The sequence below is a fragment of the Lepeophtheirus salmonis genome, chromosome 11 (assembly GCF_016086655.4).
Source record: "Lepeophtheirus salmonis chromosome 11, UVic_Lsal_1.4, whole genome shotgun sequence".
NCBI classification, from domain to species: Eukaryota; Metazoa; Arthropoda; class Copepoda; order Siphonostomatoida; family Caligidae; genus Lepeophtheirus; species Lepeophtheirus salmonis.
The window spans coordinates 11,381,401-11,396,559 of record NC_052141.2 but is presented as its reverse complement, the minus strand read 5'-3'; the positions used below and the strand labels follow the sequence as shown (position 1 = coordinate 11,396,559).

Genomic DNA, 15,159 nt, shown 5'->3' with positions numbered 1-15,159 from the left:
TTGCTCCATAGAGTAGCTTTAGAAAAAAACTTTATTAATATTTTGTGTAGGTTAGAATAATGTCTATCATAGTTAAAAATGTAAAATAAGGATTTGTGCTGTATTTTAATCTTTATTGACGAAGTAAATAACTTTTGTCTCCTGTCAAACTTTGACCTATATCTGCTACCTGAAGATGACATTGTAGAAAAATGGAGTTTTGCATAGGTTATTTCCACACAATAAAACAGTTATTTTTACTTGCTGGTTTCAAATTTCGAAAAAAGTTAGAGACACAAACCGGCCTAAAAGTTAGAGACACAAACCGGCCTAATGTATCTTTGTTGTAATTCAATAATTCACTTTAAGACAAATAAACTGCAACTTGTACTTGTATAATGGGGATATACAAGTTGCAACTTGTATATCTGACATCCCAACATATTGTATATATTATATACGTAGTGATTTGAAATAACAAAAAAAAATATGAGGTAAAATATTATATAATATGATTTGACGTGCTCTTCAAAATGTCCAGTCCATATGACATCAAAATAAATTTGTTTTACAATGTTATGAGTATATAAAACGTATAAGAATAAAATATATACCTACAAGACTAATTCACGGTACTTACTTACTTATAGAACATAGCAATTACCTACGTTTTCTTGCTCCTCTAGACACAAGTCATCATCTATAGTTAACTTTTTATTTTATATATACGTATATTGTGTTTTTATTTTCAAGGTTAGGTATAGAGAGCCCTTAAACCAAGTTTTATTTCACATAAAAACATCCCTACCTTGTATTAAAGTGCGTTTTTGGTTGTTGAACACTTTTTAAATTCCAGTTTAGGGTTGAGATTGGAGGGTTATGAATTGAGTTGTAAAAAATATTAGTGATGGGAGGATTCCTACAAAAAATCTCGGTTCCAAGGAAAATTGGTCTTGATCCGTCTCATTTAAAATTAAGATCAGACCAATTCTATTGAGGCGTTTTCTCGTGAGGTGAGGATTGTGGATGTCTTTCATTTTGGGGCCAGAAGAACCAAGTTTTATAAATATTTATGAAAATCGAACACGTATGCATCATGTCAAAATAGGACCAACAAATAAAAGGGCTTGAACCCTAATGTATATCAAAAATCTATATCTCTATTACCTAGTTTATATATATATATGTACCTTGAATCTGCAAATACAAATTAACCATTACAAGGGAAAGAATAGGATATTTTTCTCTAAATCTCCTACTTTTCTCTGTTTCTAACCCTAACATTTTTAGCGATTACTATTCCTATGATTAAATCCTTTTATATTCTTCAAGTTTCATCAAGACTTACCGAAAATCTGTTCATTCTATGTTGTAAAAATTTCAACTTTGAGCCCCCAAGATGGTGTCGCCTTCAATTATGATGCGATTCATGACGTTTATCACACATTACATATATTTAGATATATACAGACTGTATATTATTACTCAATGGATATGTTTTATCCTCTGGAAACACAAATAATATTAACATCATTTATATACAGGGTGGTTACTTTAAATCCATCAAATTAAAGGATAAAATATATTACAAATATTGTGCTCTCACAGTCAGTTGTAGGAGTCCATAGTGAAGACAATCACTGGAACCAACTAACTTCACCTTTTACCACAGCCTCCAAACTGACCCTGACAAAGGCCTTGATAATGAACTCCTTTTCCATTTTGTCGTCTGCCTCCAGAATGAAAGCCGTAAGGAGTGAACAGTGCACGTTTTTGGACTCTCTCTCTCTCCAAAACACCCTACACATAGTAGTTCAAGAGCTTCAGATATGGGTAAATAAGTGGGCACATTTCCTTTGCCCAAAACACTAATGTCTTAAAAAGGTTGATTTTTTGTTTCGGAATAAATTCAGTTCCAATTACACAATTTGAACAAGCAGAATCATTTTAAAGTTCAAGCCGAATCTGTTAACATCAATTTAGGCTCTCTAGCGAGATAAGCTATAGAGTTATTGGCATCTATGGGCGTCCACGGAAGTACAAATTAATGGCTGCAAGATATTTTTATTCCTAAAACATATCAAGGATTTTAATGGAACAACGTAGCTCAATGGACAATGCACTAGGGATAAATTATTCACTTGAAATCAATGTGTGTGTGTTGGCGCTTTGGTCGTAGAACGAAATAGTCTTTGTGATGTGCTTGATATTGAAATTAAATAACTTCAGAAATAATTTGATTTATTAATTTCACAGGCCTGATTTTTGTATGAAGGTATATTTTTGACCATCTCACCAATTAAATGAAAATATTTATAAAAAATGTGTTTTTTTCTTAAGCAGTTTTGTGGGCTGAATCTATAAGAATAAATCACTGGGTTGTCAAGATATAGAGGTCTAGACTTGTTTCAGATTTAAAATCCCCACCCTGTGTACTTTGTAGATCAGATTATGGAAGCTGAATGTTTGGAATACTTATGTATTTAATGCTTTAACCTTACAGTTATCTCATACTCGTGATCAAACATAAAGTCTTTAATGGATCATGAATGGAAATCTTTTTTTCTCTAAATAATATGTATTACCTTTCCAAATGTACTTATACGAGCATGTTATTCGTTGACTCTTAAACGTTTTTCACCTTCTGTCAAGGAATTTTCTATGATTATATGTACAGAATGCGTATCAGAAATCTGTACAAATATTAATACAACTATATTAGATCATATACTTCAAGTACAGTAAGAGATATAAACTTGAAATTTTCTTCATAAATCATCATATAGTTAAGTTATAATTTATTTAATATAATTCACATGAATTCTCCAATGAGGCCTCCAAACGGGCCCTACATACAGAGCAAGTGTCCCACATGTGGGCATTATCCATTTTTTCCCTGTCTACAATGACGTATGCCTTCAGGTAATTTACATTCCTCTGGGATGTTCGACAGGCTTTCATCTTCACGACGATTCATATGCTGTAATCCAATACATGGACGTAGGTCAAAAATCACATAACTTTTTATCAAACCAAACTTTGGATTTTAATCTTACAAATTGACCTAGATGCCTCAAATTTGTCCTTAACTGCAGAAGCACTCCAACAGTTTGAACATGTTCCTGGGCTTTATTCCCGCCGCGAGAAAAATCAGGATGTTGTTTCGTTTGGTTTGTTCCAGGATTTAAATAATAACGAAATATTAAAAAAGTTACTCACACATTTTCTTGATAAAATCATAAAAACCTCTGTAGAAATTTCTAATTTGTAACTCTTATACCTTGTAAGATTGTTCAAATTTTGGTTTGGCTCACTGTACAATATAAACACAAGGTGTGTCATGAGTCATTGAAACCTTTTGGCCTTCCTAGAAAAATGAATCATTTGAAAGAAATACTCGTTATTACAGAAAATGTGTTTTTGTATATTTTTATTCTTCAAAGAATCCTCCCATAGCCTCCATTTAAGCCTCCACTCCAGGGGGGAGGCCCCTACTAGATCTTCCTGACAAGCGTCTTCTCAACTTATCAATGAAGAGAATCACTGATGATTTCTTGGGGATTTATAACTTTTAGGGCATTTAAGATAGCGCAATGTGAAGGCAAGAGCGAGACATATTTTAATCCTGAATTAAGAACCAATTTCGCGCCCACGCAGTTCATAGAAAAAGAATTATACTTTATGTAAATATATATGGACTTCAAAGAAGATTCCTAGGTCAGACGGATAATTGTAATACTATAATGTTTACTCATACTTCATCAGTGCAAATCCATATGAACAATAAGTATATCAATAATATATCGTTTTTTTAATATTTTAATGCTAAATTATAAAAGTTCTATAAAATGAGGCAAACAAGAGTTTTTGTTAATGAGTTTGCTCATACTATTTCTGTATATTCATATAGTAGATCTGTACAATTTTTCATAGGATTGAGAAGAGTGGCATTTAAGTATTTGATTTGAACTTAAATCTTATTATACAAACTTGCAATTAAAAAGGTTGATGAATAAATATCAGTGAAGTTCCGATATTTAAGGTTTACAGTATTGATTCAAAATCAAGTTCATAGCCAATTAAGAGTTAACTGTTAAATTATTCCGGCATACATTATTTAAATAATTTAATAGGATTTTTTTAATTTTCCTGTCTATACTTCTTTTTTGTTTTTTTCAAAAAAAAAAGGAAAAATGAAGTCCCAAATTGGTTGATACATTTATCATGTATAGTAATTTAAATTCATTACAGATTAGCTACAGTTAGGTATTTGATTGGAGGAAAATACATTTTCATGGAAACTTAATTACTGCATTCAATTCTTGAACATATTATGTGGGTATATATTCCAAAAAGGTTTCTTTGATTTACGAGTTGATGCAAAAACAACTCTTTCGTTATTATTAGATAATTAATCATTAGAAATATTCATGGAGTGAATTATGATATCTGCTGTTAAATTACCCCTACGTATCTTCTGGTCCATTAAACAATTATGCAAATTATTGGTATGCATACATATATTAGACAGTGGGCTTTAAACAACACGGGAAATTTACAAACAGGGATGGACAGCCAAAAGTGGACTGTTAATCAATGTTAATTTTCACATTAATATAGAAAGGTTTAGGGATAAATATTTCCTCATCTTGTCATCAAGAGTAAGCTAAAAGCCAAAAGGTCGAGCATTTCAGATATTCCAGGTCCTATAGTTGAGGTAGCGAGGATTATGGAGATTGTTAAGTACTCCATGAGCCTGTTTTTCAAAGTGGCCATGAAGAAAAATGGTGGTAACGGCCTCTCCAGAAAAGCAAGAAATCAGGCCACTATTCAAAGAGATATCAAGAGTTCCTGTCCACCTTGGAGAAGAAGGTCAAGAAGAACACCTCTAAATCCATGAATCGTCTCGCTCACACCTTCTCCGTGGCTGTTAAGAACATCAAGAGGGCTGTGAAGGGTAATTTGGGACTGTCTTCATACACAAGGACCAAATCCTAACATATGACCGAGGTCTTGAAGGCCAGGAGACTCGAGAGTTCATGTTGTGCTGCCGAACCTCAAAGAGTAGTATATTGAAGTACAGAAGGAATATCACACACCAGAACATTATAAAGGGTAGGGATTTTAAATCCTAAACAAGCTTAGGCATTATTGACTTGGACACACTGAAATTTATGTTTATGAACTTACAAGACTGTGTAAGAAAAAATGAATAATCCTTGAGTTGTCTCATAGATCCCCAAATAAACTGTTTGCGATATTACCAGGGCTTTCAAGGAGTCTGATGGGTCGTGAAGTTCCGGCCTTAACAAAGAAAAAATGTTGATTTTTTTTTCCGTTCAATTTTTTTATTTTTTTTATTCGCTTCATAGAGCAGAGTCCCCATCACACTTTTCAAGCCATTACTTAGCTTTAACAGTATATTTTCCATCAAGAAGTTTTGTAAAATTAAAACAAGAAATTGTTTTGGATATAAGAAAAGTAGAGCTAAGCTTAGCACAATAACTCAGAAACTAAACTGCAGATTGTTCTGAAATTTTGTCAAATGTCTTTTGAAAGTTGATCTTCTAACCAGATTTCTAAGTTTCCTTATACAGAATAATTGGTATTTTTTCTGATTCTTTTCGGAGGAGAAGTGCAAGATACAGCAAAGGTATTGTCAATGTTATTACAAGGAATTGGAATAATAACAAATAATTCCAATGTTCTAATAATAATAACATTGGGTTCATCATTGATTCGGCATCAGATATTAGTAAAATTGTAACCTGTCTCTGGTTACTGTATTTACCTGTCTTCGGGTAAAGCACTGATAAAGTCTGACTAATTTTAGTTTCAGATCTGGACCCCAAAATGTATTCTGATATTTACGTCAAAAGATCTGAACCGATCCCAATCCAAAAATATGCTAATCGGTCCTATCTTCGGTAAAGGTGTTAAATTTAAGAAATGGAGGAAATTATATGTTAGCATTACTTTTCGGATACAATAACATAATTTAAGCACTTAAAAAAAAAAGCCAGCAATCCCCCTTCCCTCTAACCCCAAAATCCCTTTTCCACCCATGAATACGTATTTTTTTAATCTTTTTCAAAGTAATAGGAAGAAACTTGCGAATGTGGTGCTCATTAGATCCTTTTTATACTTAAATCAATGATTATGTATCATTTAAATTTAATGAAGTACATTTTTAAGGTAATATAAAATGTCAAAGGTCACAAAAAAGGTCAAAGGTCACAAAAAGGCAAACTTTTTCTAAATTTTTATTTTAGGGTCTGTAATAGGGTGCCCAATTTTTAGTGTGATCAGTTAATTCAATATTCTATCGTATTTTAATGAAAAAGTTATGTCTGTAAAATTTCAGTATTCAAAAGATTTTTGTATCCTTTTTAGCCATTTGACAATGACTTCTTTTTTTTTTTAAATTCTTTATTTGTAAAGGGATTCAGAAGTTTCAATTTTTGAATTATGTTGCTGAATTTCAGAAGTATGAATTTTAAAGTTAGTTTGTTAAATTTCAAAAGTGTTATTTAAGTTTTTTTTTCTCAAGTGATACATCAAAATATAATCCATATTTTTTATTTTGGGGGAAAAAAAAATAGTAGCCCTACGAAATAATTCGGGAATTTGTCCAGAAATTAAAAATTATTCTTTTTAAAGTGCTTAAAAGATACGCTAGCATCCGAAAAGTAAACCTAAAATTGACTTTGATGTTTACACCCTCCTCCCATTCTTTTGTTGAAAGTTCATATACTTTATTAAGGGTGCCGCGCTGAACATTTGACTTAAATCCTTTTTTGTCTCAAGGATAATTCACTTTAAAATAAAAGTAAATGAAATTTATACGTTGTTATTGTTTATTTTTGATTAAAAATGATGGCCCCTTTGAATTTTATTAATCAAAATGTATACATATATTTGATATTATAAAAAGCAGTGAATGGTTGGTTTCTGTAGTGATAATGATGTTATTATCTCCCAAGATTTCAATCTTACTTTCTTAATCTTACTATTAACGACAAACCAGAGACAAAACAGTTAATATAATTGATACAATAATAAGAAAAAACAACAACTTGACAGCTGTTCGAATAAATGAAGAGCTAATCCTTCTACGGTCTCCGTTATCCATTATCATTCGCCATCATGGATTATTATTACAAATAATCCTAATATGAGGTAAGATCAGGAATTTACAATAAGTTATGATCCAGGATTTGGCAGAAAAAAAGGCAGCTGCCTGTTAATTATGATTCAATCTTTAAGCGGACCCCCAATCCCAGAGTAGCTTGCCTTACTACATCCATCTTGTTCTGATACATTCTAATTAATAACAAAGTGAAAAATACTGTTCTTGCCTCATAACAAACATAAATGATTTTCAAAGTAATAAACATTAGATATTTTCATTTAAAAATTCAAAGGGAAACTCAATTTCAATCAAATTGAACAATAACGATGTATAAATGTAATTTATTTTTATTTTAAGGGGAAATATTCTTGAGGAAAAATGGCTTTAAGGCAAAATGTCCGAAGGCTAAATGGTTTAAGGCAAATGTCCGAAGGCTAAATATACCAGTACCCAACAAACAGATTGTAGTTATATGAAGAAATTTAAATTCTTTTGTTTGTTCTATAATAAGTTTCATTATTGATTGAATAACTATTTTTGTGAGATCATTTTTTTATTACCGAACTAAAATCCCAGGAAAGGCAGAGCATTTTTAATTAGTTACACTTAATGCCTACATGATAATGTACGTAGCGCAGATAATAAGAAAAATCTAAAGTAATTACATTGACAGAACGTCGTGAGAGTATTGATTGTAAATTGATATGAATCCACAGACATACATAATTACTAATTATACAAAAAGCTCCGTTAATTGATTTATTAGCACTTATTAGAACTATGATGCTCTATATTATAGTCATTCTCCTTAGTATTTTGAATAGAAATGAAGCCTTTGCAATCGACCTCATTTTACCTTCAACTCCTCTTCCAAATGGGCTGATGGGATCAGGTGAGTTCATTATATTTTCATACTTGGGTATTTAATAGTAATTAAACCAATAGAATCAACCAGCGATAAGTCTGAACAAATTAATGAAAATGCCCTCATGGCAATCCTCTCTAGAGTCAAGGACAGGATCGAAGGGATTGAACAGGATTTGAACAAAGAAATAGATAATCGGAAAAGGGTAAGGATTAAGGTAGGTTACCAACAGGGTTCGACAGTCTTCCAAATTAGCCACTAGCCAGCAAGGATAATCATTTTTTAATTGCCCAGAATACACAAATATTTGATCGTTTTTAGGCTAATACAGGACAAGTTTATAGAAGTACTTTTGTCAGCTCTATTTATTTGGTCCAGTCCGGTCTAGGACCAGCCCGTAAGACTCTCAGTCTTTCGGACTGTCAGTACTAGATCTACTGTTGTATAAGTCCTTATTTAGGATGGAAGAATCCAGTTCTGCTCAGTTCTGTCTCGGTCCGGTCGAGTTCAGTCCTAAAAAATTATAAAGTTCGGTCCTTGAACACATCACTCAACTTTATTTCCTCTTTTTTTTAATCAATTATAGAAAAAAGTTAATTAAGTTTGGCTCAATCCTTTTTTATTTGGTCTAGTCCAGTCTGAGAACTGTTCCGGTCAGTTCTTTGACCGGTCCTTCGGACTGTGAGTACTAGAACTGATTAAAACAAGAAGAAATAAAGTTGATTGACGTCATCAAGGACCAACAGTGTTAAGTTTTTAGGACTGATATGCAGGACTGAACTGTAGCGGACCGAGACTGAACTGAACAAGACTGTAGTCTTTTACCCTATATAAGGACTTACACACCACAAGTTCTAGTTCTGACAGTTTGAAGGACCGGTCCTATGACTGGAAATGACCGAAATAATAGGAAATGATGCTACAATTCTCATAATATTTGTTTTGAGTGTCTATTCTACATATGAGACGTTGACTAAAGATAATACTCATGATTTGAATCCAAAATTGTCTGTGTACATGCGGCATTTCAGGTACGGCATTACGTAGCTAAAACGGGCTACTTATAGGCTAACTTGCACTGTTTTTTAACTAACCACAGACTAGGATGATTGTCGAGTCCTGGTTATCGTGCGTATTTATTTCTAGAAACTGTGCATAATATTATAATCTCTAAACCCCATTCTTTGCATCAAAATGAGAGTGGACATATTATTATTATCCGTTTAAGTTTGGAAGCAAGAACATTCAGAAAGTGGTATAGTATCTTCCGGAAATAAGAAACATTTTAAGTCTATGGCCTTCTTCATTTTGACAGTAAGAGTTGTTGATGTTTGAAGATTATAATATGCAAAGTTTTTACTGTACACGCATGATAGATGTGATAGTCTTCCCTTAAGGCAGGACCCCCAGGTGAAAGACACAACCAAGGACTGAATATGTTTCTTTTTACATTCCTTTTAGTTACAAAACCTGACGCGAAAAAAAAGAAGTGCAGAAGGTGGGGATTCAAAAACACATCCTGCTCTAATTGAGCTAAATAATAAAATGAGCGAAGTTGCTTCTTCTATTGGTAAGGTTCTGTGGATATAGGGATGGGTCCGGGAAATGCGGGTACTCGTGGACTTGTACCTGGACCATTATTCTAAAAAAATACTCATATTAGCCCAAAAAAAGAGTAATCAGTAGAGTTGTCAAAAAATGTATAATTTACATGTGATGACTTGGCAAAATAAGTTGTTCATAGCCTTTTATGACGTCATCATTTATCTTGAAACCTCAGGAAGAAACATCACGTATCATTATAATTTGTGCACCTTCTGTGATCTAACTCCTCACCAGTGGCACCGAAACCAATTCTAAAGATGGTTAACTTGGGTATGAATGAAGTCAGTTATTGACGGCAACATTATTGACGTTATACTTTTTTGACGGATACTTTTCATTGTAATTACCTTTCGACAAATCATGGGCAAATCCCCTTTTGTTTCGGTGTCTACTGGTCATAAGTGGGGATGCGTTTTTGGTTTACACATTAGAAAATGAAAAAAGGTTGACTTCTTCTTCTTTTTTGTTAATTATTTATTAAATCGTCGTGGTGTAAGCATCTCTCTCTCTCTCTCTCTGAAAGAAGAATTCCCGCTTACCTTTGGTGTATTTATAAAAAAAGAGCAATAAAATTATAATGCGTAAATATTCACCTTGTAAAAGTTAAAATTTCTTCGTTAATATTCAAAAAAAAAAGTTCAAAAAATGTAATATATGAAAGTTATTTTAATTTTTCGATTTTTTTTTCAAAAATTTAACATTCTGTAGTTAGCAATGGATTTTTGAAATTTTTCTCCAAAAATTTAAAATTTTGTGGATTTATGAAGTCTTTTTCCAAGAACTTAATTTTTTTACGATTAGCTGTCAATTTTTGAATAAAAAAATTAATTTTTGAAATTTTATTTTAGATTTTTTTCCAAAATTTTTAATTTTTCTTATTATTTTTAATTGTTTTTTTTTTTGCAAAAAAAAAAACATTCTTAACCAGATGTTAACCAGAGTCTTTATTCATTTAATATTTAAGTCTTGCTCCAACAGTCTCCTTGTGCTCGACAAAAATCATATCTTTAACTATAACTTCAGTTCCTTATTCTGTACTTCCGAGGGGTTCTTTTGTAATCAAGGCTAAATAGCTAAATTACTCCCGGGGATTAAAATAGCCAAGTAAGCATACTAGTCCAAAGTCCAATTACATTTTGTGGTTTCACAAAAAATACCCGAAACTCATTCCTATCGGAACAAGTTTATTAACTTTTAAATTAGACTATTAAAGTGTGTTTATTTTACTCTCAGATCAAGTGATGACATTTTTGTCCAGCAAGGTCCAGAAGAAGAAAAATGACGGTGGAGAGAGTAAGGATGATGCAAAAAGTAATGAAAATATGGCTAAAGAGGAGGATGTCGGATCAGGAGCAAGCCCTAGCTAAATGTCCCTATATTTTGTACATTATATTACTGTTAACTATGTATAAAACAATCAGTCATAAATAATAAACGTCTTGATTTGCTTTAATCGGAATTCCTTTTATAATAAAGAGTCAAGCACAAAAAATCCTTGTTTTCCAAATAGCAATAAAACATATTGTTTTAATTATGTAGAAAAGATTTATATCTCTTTTATAATGATGATACTCATTTAAAGATTTGGGGTATCCTGTATAAGTTTTCCTGGACGTCATACATTCTCTTTCTATCTCGAAATTGGAGAGAGCGACAGAGGATGGTTGAAATTCAAGTCTCACGACCTATTAGTAATAAGGAAATAACGTTGGTACGTCAAGCGTAGGGACTCCAATTGACACGACTTTTCCGAGTTATTCGGTTAATTATCACTTCAAGTGGACTCGAAATTAGATGGAAGGGGCCATTATGTGGAAAAAGTTGTAAATTTGGCTCATATAGAGTATTCGAAGAAGAGGGAGTTCTCTTGGATCCCTATAATTGAATCTATTTAGGAAAGGATGTTCAAAACTCAGGAGTTAAATGATAATGATAACAGCTTGGAATATTTATTTTTCAGATTACCAAATGCAAATTAACGAGATGGCTTAAAAAATACAAACGATCCGCTTCACTAGATATCCATCCCTCCTAGCCTCAGAGTTAAAAAGAGCAAAATAATTTGATTACATCAAAATTGCTAAAATTTTATTTTTTTGTACCTTGGCACAACTGAATTTCCACTTACTATTTTATAAAAGCATGAGGCAATTGTGTTTTTGTGCGTCTAACTTGTACTTTTGCAGTTCTGTAATTTATTTCCACTTGATAAGGGCCGCTATAAAAATAAATAAAACCTTTATGCACAATACTCAACTTAAAATTGACAAAAAAAAAAAACTCAACTCAATCTCTTGATCATTATACAAATTATAACATGGGAAAGCACGAATATTTTTTTTTTTTTTTGATGTCTCCAGTGATTGTTTAGAGAAGAAACATGTTGTATTTTCCCGTGTTCTACCCTCCATATAAACTACCCAAGGTTAATAAATGAAATTGGTAAAAACTCTGCCTTTTATCCAAAATAATGAATAGTCTCTCATCCTATCAAGCCATATGATTATCTTCCCGACCCAGGCATTACAGCCAATCCTATCATTCTTCTTCATTTGATCTAAATAATTGATTTCGTTTTGATTTGCCCGCTAAAAGCAATCTTAATCTATTGTTTTCAATCTTTTTATAAAATTAAATAAACTATCCTTAGGGCCAATGTAATTACTCAGTTAAGTATTTTAATATAAATATAAATGTATCATATGAAATCAGACATAATCTTTTGTTAGGCACCACTTATGTTTGATGTTTTTTATGTTTAAATGAAAAATTAATGCTCGGAAAATTTGTTCCTACTTAGTTTTTAGCCACTTAAATTGAATTATCTGTTGAGATGTTGCAGCTATGACGTCACGTAATATACATTTATCATACTTTAATAATTTATAAAAATTGAAGATCATCAATTGCAACACCTTTTAACCAATGAAAGGAAATAGTTATAAAACATGAATAAACTCCGTTGTCCAGGAACACCTTGGTTTGTACCTACATATGTACGTACAAACCCTTATGTTTATAATCCTCCAAAACGTGTTGCTATTTGACTTAAATTAAAAGAGAAACGAGGCCCATTACAAAACGACAAAATACATTGTATCTCGATCCATAAAGTTACTTTCAAAGACATGCTCTATAAATATTATACCCATGAAATTCTTTTGTAGTTTTCGTGACTTTTATAGGTCGCAGAGCTACCTATCTACAATATACTTATATAATATCTTTTTTTAACAGTTTTTTTTTTTTTTTTTCACACAGATTGAACATCAGTTTATCGTTAAGAAGAAGAAGAAGTAGCATCCATAAAACCATAAATGCGTAGACACATATGTGGATTAAAACTCTGAGTTATTTTACCTTTTAAAAAAAAAATTATACCTTAAAAATGTCAATCTCTTCTTCAATGAGGGATTGGGTATTCCATTAATGTCAAGAAGTTAATGGGTTATAAATAACATGATTTGTGAAAATGAATATGAAATACTCGTATTGGGGTCATTGTATGATGATAGTAATAATTAATTAATTATATAAACAAGAGGTTGTTGAACAATGTAACTAACCGGGTATGAAAAGACTAAAAAAAATATATATTATCCATAAGGTTAATAAAAATACAAGCTTAGACCATCATGTAATTGAGCTTACTAGAATTTTCAATCTGATGTATTGTACCAACTTCTGGGCAAGACAGGTAGATTTTGATAAAAGACACAACCACTCATAGTCTATTGGTAAAATTTTCAATTTAATGTATCGTACTAACTGTTGGACAGGAGGAAAAACAGATTTTGACAAAACACGCAACCACTCATCTAATATGACGTCAATATTAGATGTGTGATGGAAGTCAAATATCACTCGTCAACACGTCATGGTATGTCTTTTTATTTCTATTAACCTTGTTATCCACAAGGTAGTGTGAACGTCTGCTTAAAAATTGGCACATGTTCAGAAAATTTTTGACAGCCCACTTACGTTAATAAACAATACAAGGTGCCCCCATCAGTAGCGTCAAAGCTTATAAGACACATAAATTAACTGAAGAAAAACTTATCGAGCCATACGATCTTCGAAGGATTATGATCTCAGCAGCAGTAAGATATTCAATGTTTTTCATTAGAATTGCACGGAACAAATTGGGATTTTGCTGCATTTTACTGACATTTTATCCATCAATATCTGTATTTCAAAACTTTAAATTTTATTATGAGACAATTTAGAAAACATTACAATAAAAATGTATTATTTCATTTTTTATATCTTATGCCTTTCAGAAAATATTTATTTATACATTCCTTAGTCGATTTTTATATTCCAATAATATGTGTGAATATTAGTGTTTTATTTTTAGGCAAAATAATAGGGAATTATTTTTTCACTATAATGTTAAATTATGTTTTTACAAATGCAATTATCCTTTTAAATATTTGATTTTCATTTTTATATTAATATTTATAATTAACCTTGCTGTTAAGGACACAAATAAAAAAATAAAAAGATAATGCCATCATGTAATTGGGCTTGTCTGAGTTTTAAATTTGATGTACCTTACCGACTGTTGTGCAAGACAGACAAACTTTGACGTCATATAGTATTATAGGGGTACTCTAATAGTAACAGTCAAGGAAGACGATATATATAGCTCTTGGCTACTCTTTGTAATAGTTATACTCTTTGACGTCACTACCAAAAAATATGGTGGAAATCAAATATCAGTCGGAGAAGCGTTATTGTATAACATTGTAATTCTATTAAACTTGTGTGGATGACTTTGGACGAGCCCGATACTTTTTTTTGTAGTTGCTACTTGAACAGCGCTTTTTTATTCTCTATAGTTGTTATCATTATTATTTCATCTTGAAACGAGAATATTATGACGGCTCAGAAATTTTGTAGGCTGACACATCAATGGCGACACTAGAAATGAACCACATGATTTTTAGTTAGTATCCAAATTTGAACTAATCGTGTTCAAGTTTGTCAGCTGACAGACGATTAATTCGTGAAATAAATCATTGTGAGGGAATCAACTTTTGGTATTGTTAAACAAATGGATAAAAAAAGAATTTTGTCTGTTAATGAAGTCAAGGACTTTGCATCACCAAAGTCAACCGTTGAAAAATACTTTCTTAACTTCAAACAAGGTGAAATGAGCGTCCAAGACTATGCACGCAGTGGACGTCCGTAAACTGCAGTTAAAGACAAAACATTAAGAAAGTCCACAAAATAATTTTGAATGCTCGTAAAGTTAAGTTGATCTACATAGGTGAGCCCCTACGGCTATGAAAGGAACGTGTTGTGCATATCTTGCATAAATATTAGTACCTGCAAAAGCTGTGTCCAAAGTGTGTCCCGTACAAGCTCACAATCGATTACATGCAACAACCAAGGCTAATAGAAATACATGTATCTTCACCAATTTTTTTTAGATAATTTCAAAATTAATAGAGATACAAGGTTATACCATAAGGCGTGCACGAGTTATTTTTGACTTCCACCACGCTTTAAATATTGACGTCATAGTAGATGAGTGCTTGTATGTTTTGTCAAAATCTGTTTTTCTTTCCCAGCA

The 15,159-nt window shown here is 31.9% G+C and overlaps 2 protein-coding genes across 2 annotated transcripts in view; both read left to right on the top strand.

Annotated features, from left to right (window-relative positions):
• Positions 1-15,159, top strand: part of LOC121126291 (uncharacterized) — a 360,273-nt gene that overhangs the window by 276,271 nt on the left and 68,843 nt on the right. The window lies entirely within an intron of this gene.
• LOC121126467 (uncharacterized) lies at positions 7,710-11,034 on the top strand. The gene is made up of 4 exons (XM_040721798.2): positions 7,710-8,003; positions 8,057-8,181; positions 9,438-9,546; positions 10,815-11,034. The coding sequence occupies exons 1-4, from the start codon at positions 7,892-7,894 to the stop codon at positions 10,946-10,948; spliced, it is 480 nt and encodes a 159-aa protein (XP_040577732.1). The 5' UTR covers positions 7,710-7,891; the 3' UTR covers positions 10,949-11,034.

Coding starts and splice junctions, on each gene's coding strand:
- LOC121126467 (XM_040721798.2), top strand. CDS start 7,892: ATGATGCTCTATATTATAGTCATTCTCCTTAGTATTTTGAATAGAAAT. Junction 8,182..9,437: donor AAATAGATAATCGGAAAAGG/GTAAGGATTAAG, acceptor CATTCCTTTTAG/TTACAAAACCTGACGCGAAA. Junction 9,547..10,814: donor CGAAGTTGCTTCTTCTATTG/GTAAGGTTCTGT, acceptor TTTTACTCTCAG/ATCAAGTGATGACATTTTTG.